At 44.7% G+C, this 12,819-nt stretch overlaps 1 protein-coding gene across 4 annotated transcripts in view; it reads left to right on the top strand.

The window, feature by feature from the left end:
- DST (dystonin) overlaps positions 1-12,819 on the top strand; it is a 291,637-nt gene that overhangs the window by 27,203 nt on the left and 251,615 nt on the right. For 2 of the 4 annotated variants that reach the window (XM_069011406.1, XM_069011407.1), the window contains exon 4: positions 6,645-6,852. In XM_069011406.1, coding sequence (XP_068867507.1) covers positions 6,645-6,852 — 208 coding nt within the window. Of the gene's footprint in view, positions 1-6,644; positions 6,853-8,163; positions 8,304-12,819 lie in introns of those variants that run through there. The other 2 variants (XM_069011403.1, XM_069011404.1) reach the window with 1 other exon arrangement.

A 12,819-nucleotide genomic window follows, 5' to 3' on the forward strand; every position in this document is an offset into this window, starting at 1 on the left:
TTGCATGCAGGTCTTGGTTACACTGCAGGAAGTATGCCTTGCTTTTCAACATATTCATTTGAAAAAGAAAAAATAACAAGCAGGTTTTCCTTGCACAGCAACATACATGTTTTTCTCTCTGATGACTATCTTCCTTGGTGGATGTTGCTGAGATCTGTGAAGATTGCTTTGACAGTATCTGATCCCTCAGCCCAATCTCACAGTTAACAGCGAGTTACAAATGTGGAGCATTTACCAGCTTTCTGCTCCTGAAAGCAGAAACTCTACTTGTTGTAGTGTAATATTCACTAATTTCTTTTTTTAGCTACTAGAAGATGGTATCACTTCAGACCAATAAGTGCTTGTAATTTGGTGTATTTCTGCAGAATTCATACATGAGCTGCACAGTGGTTCCTGTTGCTCCCACTGCACTGTCCCATTCAGGGACTGCTTCAATATTTTACCCAATTACTACTTAAAATAGAATGTAGAAGCAGTCATCAGAGCAGGGATCAGAGCCCAGCACTTCCATCTCCCCAGAGCACTGCGTGCTCCTATGTGGCTATGCTCCTTCCTCTTTTCCCATTCTACATCTAGAAATCTTAAACTTTATTTTTTTTAAACATTTTTCCTCAACCAGGAGGTTGTTGAGGAATAGTCTTCAGACTGGTTGCTGGGAGATGAGGGTCTGAGCCTAGGCCTCAAGCTTCTTTTGATAATAAGAAAAAGACAAACTGCCACTTCCCTTAGAGATCAAAAGACACTAGCGCTGTCTGCTGTTATGAAAGATGACTGAGGACCAATTTCAGAAGAAGGTTTGGGTATGCCTTATGTCCCTGAAGAATGAGATGCTTCATCATCCCGAGTGACCAGTTTTTCTGACTACTTGGTTCTACCAAAAGCTCAGTTTTGCATCACATCACTTTTAGATATGTAAGTAGGTGGCTATCCAATAAACATAGTTGGATATTACAAAACTGAATTGCAACACTCAAATGCATAAGTGGATCTAGCTCTTTATCCATTTTGAATTTCATGTCCTCAAATAACCTATTTCTTCCAGGAAAATTGCATCTGTAATGTTATTTTCAAAGTGGGGGAACGATAGAGATTGCTCTACTAGCATCCAGAAAATGCCCCACCTTCTTTTGAAAGCCTAAGAAACTATCAGAATTTCCTTGTGTAAATAAAATCAAAGACTCAAAAATGCATGTGATAGAATAAACACTGAATGCTTATTTCCATCTTCTCCTGCCTTTAGAAAGAAAGACTTAAGTTCTCTCAGCAAAGCAAGTAGATATTGTCTTGGTGTTTGAAAAGCCTACCTGTTTGCAAAGACAGTTTAACAGAGCCAGACCCTGGGTGACCAGGAGTTTCAGAATTTTCAGATGTGTATTTGCCTTCCTGCTTTCTGCTTATTGTTTTATAACATTAAATACAAACCCAGAAACTCTGCAGTAATTTTTGTATTTCCTGATAACATAGGCACTTGGAAGTATGGGTGTCCTCCTGAGTGGCACAGAACCAGAGAAAAAATACTAATTTCCTATATCTGCATTTACAGTGGTGATTTTTTTTAAGTTCATCATCATTGGTTTTACATATCCTTGTTTGTACTTTCATTTGTGTGTCTGTTTTGAATTTTGATCATTTCTGACAACATGCAGTCCCAAGGGACTTGCATAGCCTCATTACATACATTGGATGTTTTGTATTCTGCATTGCATTATCATCTAATCAGGTTAAAGTGGTAAAGATTTACTAATGGGAACATTCAGTTGCCCTAGATTTTGTCTTAAATTTGTTAAGTTATTTTACTTTAAAAGTTGATCCACTTTAATATCATTCAGTCTGGGATGTTAAAGGACAAAAATAGCCTGTTTCTTTCAATTGATATTCTAAATTATTTTAAATTAGAAGGAATTTTGCTGAAACACACTGACTAAAATCATTCCAGTGCTTCATTTCTGTTGATATTTTATCCATTTCCCTCAATGAATATAATTAAAAAAAAAAATATATATATATTCCAGGAATTTTGAGATAGTTTAGTGTAAGTGAAATATAAATAACTCATAACTAAACTGCAAACTAAATGTCAGTCAGTATTGACCTGTACTTCCCACAGCTTCCAAAAACCAGCATGAAAGGGCTCACTGCAGTGGACAATCTTCTTAAAGATAAAATGTGAAAGTACAAGCTATTTGATTAGAATTCAGCGGGCCAGCACAATCTCTGATGTGTCATAGGGCTGGGGAATTTTTGCAAAATGAAGATAATTTGGTGTCAGCCTTGTGGCAGCTTTTCCCAGCTGGTTTGCCTGACCGAATTTAAAACCTGACCTCGGCTAATGCTTCCTCACCCAGGCATAACAGTGTACAGCCCACCTTGACCCTTTCAGCTCCTATTTACAGGTGGCTTACCTGGTCTCTGATGGTGTGCATTACTCTACAGCATTTGCCAGCTACACCATCTTCCACTCAGTTTCCACCTGATCTTCTGCAGCGCCTCACCTATGACAAACAACACTGCTTTCCCTCGAGGGAAATCATGCCTTGGAACTTGGCCGAATCCCTCTTACAAGAAGTATACTAAATGTTTCTTTGAAATCATCCCCGTTACTGGAAACCAGCTCGCTTTTACAGCACAGTTGCAAGCCTGACTCTCGGGCGGCTGCTGCAATCACCTGATTTCGCAGCAGCCCGTCGGCAGCGGCAAAGGGAGCGCGGCTCTCGCTGCGCCGCTGCCGCGGAGCCCTCCGCTCCCGGGGACTCGTGTGCGCTGCGCACCCCCGTGCGGCACCAGCAGCGAACCGGGCCACGGCAGTCCCGGGCTTTGCACGCTGCCAGCTCCGCTTGGCTGAGCTCCCGGGACACCGAGGGGCTTCGGCGCCCAGGCTGCCCCGCGCACAACTGCGCTGCAGATGGAGCCGCTCCTGCGGAGCAGCGACAGAGGCTGCAGAGAGGCCTTCAGGCTGCTGAGCAGCAGCAATGTGTAATCGGAGACAGAGAAGAAGCAGCTATAGCAACTGGGCTGTGACCTTAGAGGCTGTCAAGCTAAGGGCAGTCAAGCTCTGACCCTTGCTAAGTCCCTAAGAATAGGCTAAGTAAGGATGATCAATATTTTAGTGGATATAAAAGACACTTCACTCACGTAGCGCCCCCAAAAGCGTTGTGTATTATTACTGTTATGTTTTCCACTTGCGCACAGCAATGTGCTTTATAGAGAAATAACAGAAGGGCGTTACTTATTTTGATTTTAACAGAATATGATAGCCTTTTTTTCTCACGTGTTGTCCTGATTGGCCAGGAACCTTTTTCAGAAGAGTACAGATGTTCTGCATTATTTCCTGTTTTTAAAATTGCTTAATATGTTGCTCTGATAATGGAATGCTTATTTGGGACTTACACCTGTATCATGGAAAATGTGTATGCTAGAAACATAGAGTCCAGTGGGATGAATGGTACACGTTTTGAACAATGCCTGTGCGAAAAGGGAACAATTACAGAATTCTTATCAAAGCTGTTAATTTAGTCAAGCAAAGTTGTCCAGTTCATTATAAACATCTTTGGAATAGCAAAGTCAAAAATACTTATGTGCTCAATACCTGTGTGTGCATTACTCAGAAGTATCTCCATGCTGGATAAGAAAGTAGACTGTAATTAAGTTAGAAGTTGAAATTTCTTAATGTTTTCTAGATTTTGCTGTTATGAAAAACTCCTTCCTGAGCTTTAGAACATTGTTCTAAAAATGAAACAACATGGTTCTTGAAGAATTAAAAGCTAAAGTGGGTTTTGATTGTTCATTTGGTTACTGCATGTATTAATTAGGGTAGGATAACTTAAAAGCAGATAGCTAGTTGTAATGCACTTAGATGCCAAAGACTGCTCTACCATTGCCTGTTCAGCTTGATTTCTCATAAAATATGTGAGTGGCTTCTTCTCACATAGCTTATCTTCCAGTATTGTAGCAGAGCTGATTAAAAGGCAGACTCCTTTTCCCTAAACTTGACGTCTCAATAGACTGATGGTGCATAATGAACGACCACTTCACAGTGCTTTTGGCTTCTACGGGTAGGAGGAGATGTTATCAAAAATAATAATGGGCTATGAAGGACTCTTTTGAGAAAAGGAAATTCTACTGGATAAAATTTATAGCTTACTTTCAAGTATAAATCTGAGAGTTGAGAGTTTCCCCCAAAACTTCAATAGTAATTGCTACTGTACTTTATTCTTGCATGTTTCAAGCTGCTATATAAATACTAACAAACTCTTGCTATAGCACCTCACAACACTGTGTTTGGGCTTTTTCCAACTTTCATATTATAAGCTAGAAATGCAAAAGGTGAACAACCTAAAAGCCAGAATCTGTCTCTGTGGGTCTGTGTGATCCAAAGATACTGAGGGTTTCTGATCAGCAAAAAGAAAGTACAGGCCTGAAGCAGGATGTTCAGAGCTGGGATTAAAGGCAACACTTTCTCTTCTGTGGCAAAATCTGAGCTAAGGACAGGCTCAAAGGAACCCAATCCCTGACTAAGCACATGAAGGGCCCTGGTAGGCCCAGCTGGTACAGCAAAGTGCCCTGCAGCAAGCTGTGCACTTCCAGCTTGTATCAGGAAGACACCTATATATGACCATCCTGCTTTATGAGATCCAGTTTTAGCTTATTATACAAACTGACGGCAAAATATTCTCTGCGCTAAAACTAATTATGAAGGCAATCAGAGCTGGTATCAGACATCTCATGTTTCTGTTTTTCTGCACTTACCTTTTGCTCTCTCCACGTCACAATACAGTGAACAAGCATTTGGTTAATTGATTTATGTATTCATTCCCTCCCTCTCAACTCTCACATTTTGAACATCACCATGGACTACTGTAGAAGGAGAAAAGAGAATTGGGATAGAAGTGAAGGGGGTCAGAAGGAAAAAATGCTAATAAAGTATCTCCTCTTATTATAGCAGATTATTTAACTGTATATTATTGTTAATTCTACGCAGAGCAAAGAGTGCATCATGTCGTTTCTCTGGATTATGCAGATTCTGAATTTTAATGGGTAAAATACTTCCCATGACAACTGACAGTAAAAAAATTCAGACAGCAACAATAAATTTTATCAGATCTCAATCACTGTACAAATTTCTTCTTTAAGTAAAGGCACCCTTTAAGCCCCTTAATAGAAAAAAATAAAGTTAAGAAAAGGGCTAAAGTACAAGTCTAAAATACTATCTGGTTTAGTATCAAATCTGGAATCTAGAATGGCTGAAAGGAGCTCTTGCTGTGTAACAAAATATGCCGGCTTTAAACTGAAAGAGCGTAGATTTAGATTAGATAACAAGGAAGTAATCCTTCACTATGAAGTTGGTGAGGCACTGGAACAGGTTGCCCAGAGAAGCTGTGGAAGTGTTCAAGGCCAGGTTAGATGGGGCTTCATGCAACCCGGTCTAGTGGAAGGTGTCCCTGCTCCCAGCAAGGGGGTTGGAACTAGATGGTCTTTAAAGGTCCCTTCCAACTCAGACAATTCTGTGATTCCATGATTCTACTACACCTGTAAAAGTTGACAATAGCACACACCTAAAATTAACATAATTGGACGAGCATCAGGTTGCACTTTTGAAAGGTTGTAACAGTAGCTCCCACATAAAATGACAAATCAAACCCATCATTTTCTTGTCAGGTGCCTTGGAGAAACCACAAACCCTTACAGAAATCAGAAAATACAGAGTAGAAAGAATAGCACCTTGCTGTCCATTGTATCCTGATAACCTGTGTTTAATGATGTACCTTAAATTTCAACATGGTGCCGAACTGCTACTGTTCACACATCTCTGTTCCCACTTTACCAAAAACAGGGAAGTCAGAAATGACAGCAGTCCTCTCCCTGCACTTGCATCAGTGTTTATTTACGTTTCTGGAAGAGTTCTTTTTTGAGTAGCTGGGAAGCCTAAAAGTCTATACAGTCTATAAACGCCGAGATCAGTCGTTTGTTTGCCGAAGCCGTCTGGCAAAGTGTGACCGAAGGCTGCCCATCGTGCCCTGCTGCCCAAAGGGGCTGCTCTGAGAAATTGTGTTGCTTCCTTCCCTGCTCCCCTCCGTCCCCGTTAGCCAGCCGCGCCGGGCTGTCCCCGGGAACGCGGGGCAGGAGAGGGCCCGGGGCGGTAATAAAAGAGCCCGGCCTTGGCTCCTGGCGGGCCTGGGTCTGTCCCAGGGGCGGATTTACCAGTATCTCGGTGATGGCAAATTTCCCCCTTGTCCTGGCGGGGGAGCCAAACGCCATCGATCTGTAGCCGGGAAGGTTGCTGTTGGTTTTTTTTTTTTTTTTTTTCGGCTGTTGTTGCTGCTGGGTTTATTGTTGGGGAAGTGGGAGGCTCATTTGCGAGCTGGTTGCCTAGCCGGAGGCCACGGCTCTACCCCGACATCCCTCCAAATGCACTCTCGCTTAAGACCGGCTATTTTTTGGAGGATCACCCTCGGCACTCCGCACACGCACGCCTTTCCCCTCTAAATTCACAGCAATGGTGAGCGGCGGCCTTCTCCCCTATCCTCCTTTTCCCGTGAGATGCTTTTCCACGCCACGCCGGGCGGGTATTCGCCGGCGCCACCTGAGGCCCCTCGTCCCGAGCTGCTCCCCACGCACCCTGTCTGTCTGTCTGTCTCCCCGTGCAGAGCTCCGGCAACGCGTCCTACCGATGCTCCATGTCATCCTCCGCCGATTTCTCCGACGAGGAGGACTTCAGCCAGAGGTCGGGGACGGTGTCGCCGGCGCCGGGGGACACGCTGCCCTGGAACCTGCCCAAACACGAGCGGTCCAAGCGGAAGATCCACGGCGGCTCGGTGCTGGACCCCGCCGAGCGGGCCGTGCTGCGCATCGCCGGTAAGGCGCGGTCGGGGGCAGCCGGGCAGGGGGCGGCCGGGGGCCAGAGGGACCCCCATCCCTTCTTTTCCAGAGCGCGGCCCCACCGGGCGGTGACTAAGCTCTTTGGCCGCCTTTTCCGGCTGGGTGAACTGATGCGTGTGGAAGGCTAGCCGAAACACGCGCAGGTGCGCCCATTAAACTTTCATGCGAAAACGCATCAGCGGCCGGGGGCTGCAGCCGCGGCGGGGGGCGGTTCAGCGGGGCCGGCGCTTTTTTCGGCCCACAAGGCCGAGGCAGCCTCCGGCCGCCCTGGGTGGAAGCGGCGCGGGACCGCCCGCAGCGCGGGGAGAGGCCGCGGCGGCCGATGATGCTCCGAGGGGCGGGGGACCAGGCGCCGGTCTTTGTCCGCTCGGGGCTGGGGCTGCGCTCGGGGTGGACGGGGACCGGAACGGAGCCGCCCCGGTGTGCCGGAGGCGCTGAAGGGCTCTGGTCCGCGGCCCGGCGACAACTGATGTCGAAAATAGGACGGAGGTCCGCATCTCCCTGGCGAAAGCTGGAAACCGCCTGTAAACGAATCCCAGAAGGATGCGGCGGTCCCCAACCACCCCGGTTATATATGCGCCTCCGTAGGTGCTCTCCCGGGACACTATTTCCCAGGGTAACCCATCCTAGCGGCGCTATTAGCGGGGGCAGCGCTGCGGAGCCGGGTTCGCACCAGCCGCAGGATGCAGCCGCGAGTGGGGGGGTTGCGGAGCCGGCCCGGCCGCCCGCCGATCTCGCCGCCGCCGCCCCCCGCGGGCAGGGTGCGCAGGACAGGGGAGCGGCGGGCCGGGGGCAGGGCAGCAGGGACTGCTCCGGAACGGGCGCGGCGGCGGGGTCAGGGCTGGGGGGCAGCGGGGGGACGCAGGCGCGGCGGTGACACCTGCGGCGGGGCCGCGCCCGCCGGGATAGCGGGGGCTCCACCCCGGCTGGTTGCCGGCTTGGGGTCCCTCCTTGCTCGGTCCCTGCCCGTGAGTGCAGTGTCCCCACCGGCTCCGTCAGTGCTGCGGGCGTCGCGTCCCCGCCCCGGCAGCCGCCACCCTCCTCGTCGCGGGGGGAGGCGGCGGTGGAGCTCGTCGGCCCCGCAGGCGGTGCCTTGGCGATGGGGCTAGAGCCGGGGTCTGCGGCGGGGAGGCGGCGGCCGCCGCCGGGCTGGTGCCGCCCCCTCCGCGCTCCGAGGGGCGGCTACCGAAACCCGAGCGGCCGCGGGGGCGTTTCCTCGGCAGGGCTGGCAGCGCCGCCCCCCGCCCGCTGCTGCCGGGGCTTTTCTTGTGCCGCCCCCGAGGCTGCCGGCCGTTCGGAGCCGCACAGGCGGGCAGGGCTGGGCTAGCTGCCGGCCATGGCTGGCTACCTCTCCCCTGGCGCGTATTTCTACGCCGAGGAGCAGGAGTACCTGCAAGCCTACGAAGATGTCCTAGAGAGATACAAAGGTAGGGCAGTGCTCCCCGCGCCGTGCCGCCGCACCCGCCCGAGCCGCTCGCCCCACCGGGTGTGGCGACTGCGGACCCGGGAGGCGCTGGCGGCCAGGTGGGGAGGACTGGTGGCCTCACGTTCCTGCGTGGGTCGGTCTGGGGGGAACGGACGTGGGCGGCTTGTGCTATAAATATAAATACGGTGTCACCTCACCAGCGTGTGACAGGCGCTCTCGTGTGTTTAAAAGTCGCTTTTCGAGTGCAGTGCGGACACAGTGATTTATGTCTCGATGTGTTTTTTGTATTTAAAGCTTCTGTTTATTTTTACCTTTTTATTTGTTTGTTTGTTTATTTGGGCTAGGGCAAAGAATTAGCTTAGTCCGTGTAGAACCTCAGTTTCTTCATCGAATGCAGAAAAATAAGGAAAAAGGCGTTTATCGTGACGAAGATGCACGCAGCTAAATTCATCTTGCTAGAAATGTAAATTACATTGATTTTTTAAGCATCGGGATGGAAGGGACGGTTTTGGATGATTCATTGCTGTTTTTCAGTACATTTGCTAGTACTAAATTTGAAGAAGCTTATCAAAAGTGTTACAGCTCTGATTTTAATTCAAGTGAGAAAGGGAGTTAACTGTTCATACTGAACCTTCATCCCTGAAATAGTTTTTACAGCATGTCACAGTATATGCTGACATTTGCAGTGCTGAGTCCTTTTGTAATGTTAGGGAATAAGATGCTAGATTTCATATCTGTAGTTTTTCAGCTGTTTGTCTTCAGTCAGTTCTGAAGATTTTTGTTAAATGGTTTCCACTGATGGGAATGGGAGTGGCATAGTTTAAGACAGCTTGATTTGAAGATACTGATGAGTAATTTTATTTATTCTGTGTTGTTAGTGGTAGTATTTGAAAAATAAAGCTTCAACAGATGGTTATTTTGACTATGAGAACTTGTTGGGTGTGAGTGTACTTTATACTGGTGTCACTTGCAATTTCATGTGTCATTAACAGTATTGACTAATGACTCCTTTGTGTCTGTTGCCCATTGTGTCAATGCAGCTATGGAGCATGTGCACCGTTTCTGTACTGAAATGCATTAGTGCATTTCAGTTGAGAAATAATTGCCATTTGATGGTTGCCATCATCTTCAAAAGCACATCTTTATTCCATTCTCTCCTTTTTTAAAATCATCAATTTATATGCAGCTGATCTGATTTTTGCAAAATTTTGGAGCTAGTGGACTGTTTACTTTGTAAATAACTGCTGAATAAACTTGTTTTTCTCCTTTGGATTACCTTTTATTTCCTGCTAGAATTAGGTTTAATAAGGTTCCTTCTACTACCAATTACTTGCTTAAAAACCTGGGAAAGAGATTAGGTCTAATTTCACCTGTTTCAATGGGAGTTTCATCAGGAAAAGAACTGAAAGGTTTGATTTTTTTTTATGTTGGGGAACAGTAGGATTTTAAATAAACTCTGAAAACTAATTTACTTCTCTGTAAGAAATAAAGCACATTCTGAAAGTATTTGAGTATATCATATTGTGGGAGTAACACAGAGTCCATTCACATGCTATTTTCAGTGACGGCCAAATCCTGAAATTATATGGAAGGATCCAATATGTGCTGTCTTAGTTTTTAATGTCTTATTTGGTATATTGGTATGCTGTGTTTTGCTGCTCAAGGTAGACTTTATTTAGCCATCTGGAGCAAAGGTAAAGATTTGGACTTGTTTTAATTAAGATATATTGGAAACCTGGAAAACACATTACTTTTTAAAATGTGTTTTCAAGCCAGTCATGATTTCCCATTTGAGTCCCAGTAGTATGACTTCACTACAGCGGTTGTTGTTCTGATGACTTGCTATGGGAGCTGATCTAATCAGAAAAGAATTGCTACAATATAGGCTTTGAAGAGGGAGTGCCATTTCTCTGAATTTCTCAGTTTTGTAAACACCTCCTTTAGTAAATTTCTTACTCAAATGTGAACTATGTTGACTTTGTAAGATGAGCTTCAAGATATAATTTTAAAGCTGATGGTTCTTTTTTTTTTTTTTCCTTTTTACAGTCTGCAGAATGCTTCATACTCATCTAAGCCATTATCAGGGTGCCAAATTATCTATGTACCAGCTGTTGAGTACTGTAACTAGCAGAGTCAGCTGTACAAAACTCGTTGCCTGTCTTGGAAGGCTTGGGATCGTATGATGCCACATCATTAAGATGTTCAGGCAGTTTGATTTAGGAAGATAAAAGCTGCCCTTTTCAAACAGAAAAATGAAATTTTACTCTTCCTCTGTTTCTGTAGCCAAAGTAGGCTGCGGATCTTGAAGATCATGCAATACCAAGTACCTTGTTGCTTTAACAGTTGAAAGCAGGATATTTGTGTGTCTCCAAATTCTGTCTGCTGATCGTGTCTCTTGCTGTGACAGTAAATAATTAGGCAACTGTTTGCTAAATCTGACATACCACAGAAGTGCTGTTTGCTATGGGAGAAGAGAGTGTTGTTTTCTGATCCATGGTCAGCTCAGTTGCTGGCTGTCAACTTTTTTTTTTTTTTCCCTTGATTAGTAATTATTGGGCAGTATTTCTAAAGCATTTTAATGGAGGAAAAGAAGTCACATTATCTCAGATGTTTTAGAAATCAGGTTAAATCAAGCTACTTATTCAGGGGAAAAAACTGCTTCTTTGTTGGTAGTACCTCTAAAAATTTGAAAGCAAACCTTTATTATGAAAGTGGCAATAAAACATCTAGTATTGTTTATATGTAGCATTTTACACATTTCACATCTTGTTTGTGACTGAATAGGAAGATGAGAAATAATACAAATGTTTGTTAATATAACTAAAAATTAAACTTTTTCTCAAAAAACTGTATTTGAGTTCTCTAGGAGGTTGTAAAGAACTTAAGAAATTATTCTTGGTGCTCTGTAAGTTACCTCACCATTGCCTGAGAACAAAATGTAATAAAATTGTTAGTTGTAGCCTTCTTGTTAAATAAGACAGTGTCCAATAGTATTTCATATACATTTCATTTTTAAAACATTAAATGCCATCTCTGTCAGATGGCAGAGGAATATATTGTTCCATGCCATTATTATTTGAGCATTAAAAGTCTGAATATTATGATTTTAAGCTGTAAATGCAGTATGTTCATTAGATTTCCTCTGCTATAAATCTGAAGTAATAAACTGAGATATGGATATATCATCCCTCTGAAATGGTCACTCTTTCATGTATTTTTCAGTTCAGGTAGCAAACTTTCATTTGAATAGCAGTTGCAACAACTGTTTTCTGAAAGATTTTGAACAATTATGTAACTAGGTTGTCTCCATTTTGACATCATTTTTGATATGGGCACATCTGTTAATGACAGCGTGACTGCGGTATCTGGAAAAGAGCTAATTCATGGAGTTAAGTGTTGACTAAATCGTAGTTATTCAACAATGTTCTTTTAACTATGCAAGCCCTTAAAATTTTAAATATATAGGGTTATCTGGGCTCTACAGAGCTTTTAATGTTCTAGATTTATACATCTACATCTATAGAAAATTCAGCTTGAGGTGGCTGCCTGTGAAAAATACAGTCTTGCAGTTCAGGGTTTTCACTAAATTGTTGCGAATGCTAGGAAAGGTGTCACATGAATGTTTTGTTTGGAATGGGTGCCTGATTAGTACTTCCTTTGGCTACTTTGGGCTTGCTGCATAACCCTTCCTTGTGTCTGTAGGAAGGAGGGGTAAGTCTGGGACTGGGGACAGCAAAACTCGGGTGAGGTTGTTAAACTTTGGTACATTCTGTTTCACTGTTGGTGTTGCTCTCCTGCTTTAAAAAGATCTGTAATACTACACATTCAGCTGAAGCACAGCAAACAGCTCTGGTTCTGTATTCTGAGAACAAAGACACTGGAGATGGACGAGAGCTAGCAGGTCATCTGATGCATTTTGTTGCCTGTGTAGGGTTCAGAGACAATGTAATTTGTTCTAATGATTGATTGAGGGTAGTGTCAAGTAAAGCTGTTCTGACAGTGGGGACAGGTTTTGAATTAAGATAAAAACAATAGATGCCTGTTGTCCAGCTCCTTTGAGCTGACTTCAGGAAGGGAGCATTTATGCAGAATGGTTTTTATACATCTGAAAATGAATTGCTGCTGCATTTTAGGAACTGGGAGGCTCCTAAATGCATTAGGTATCAGACTTAGTCCAGGGATATTCTTCAGAGAATATCTTCTTTATAGAGCAAAGACAGGAGACGCCATGACAGATGCTCTTGGGTCTGGAATATGTGAGTTTCTGAGTTTCCTTATTTATGCTTTGAAGTTGGGGACCTGAATTTTTATTTAGCAGAAATCTTGCTCTTCTGGGCTCTTGGCTATGAACTAATTGGATCTTCTGCTTCAGGGTTCTGATTTTGAATGCAGAAGGAAATCCTGAAGTGAGAAATTGATTAGGTAGTTTCCACTATGGATGGTTTTCTTTGACCTCTTTTCAGATACTGGTAGTATCTAGCCTTCGGCTTGATCACTTTTAAATTTTGTTTTTTTCA

Source organism: Aphelocoma coerulescens, chromosome 3 (genome assembly GCF_041296385.1).
Source record: "Aphelocoma coerulescens isolate FSJ_1873_10779 chromosome 3, UR_Acoe_1.0, whole genome shotgun sequence".
NCBI classification, from domain to species: domain Eukaryota; kingdom Metazoa; phylum Chordata; class Aves; order Passeriformes; family Corvidae; genus Aphelocoma; species Aphelocoma coerulescens.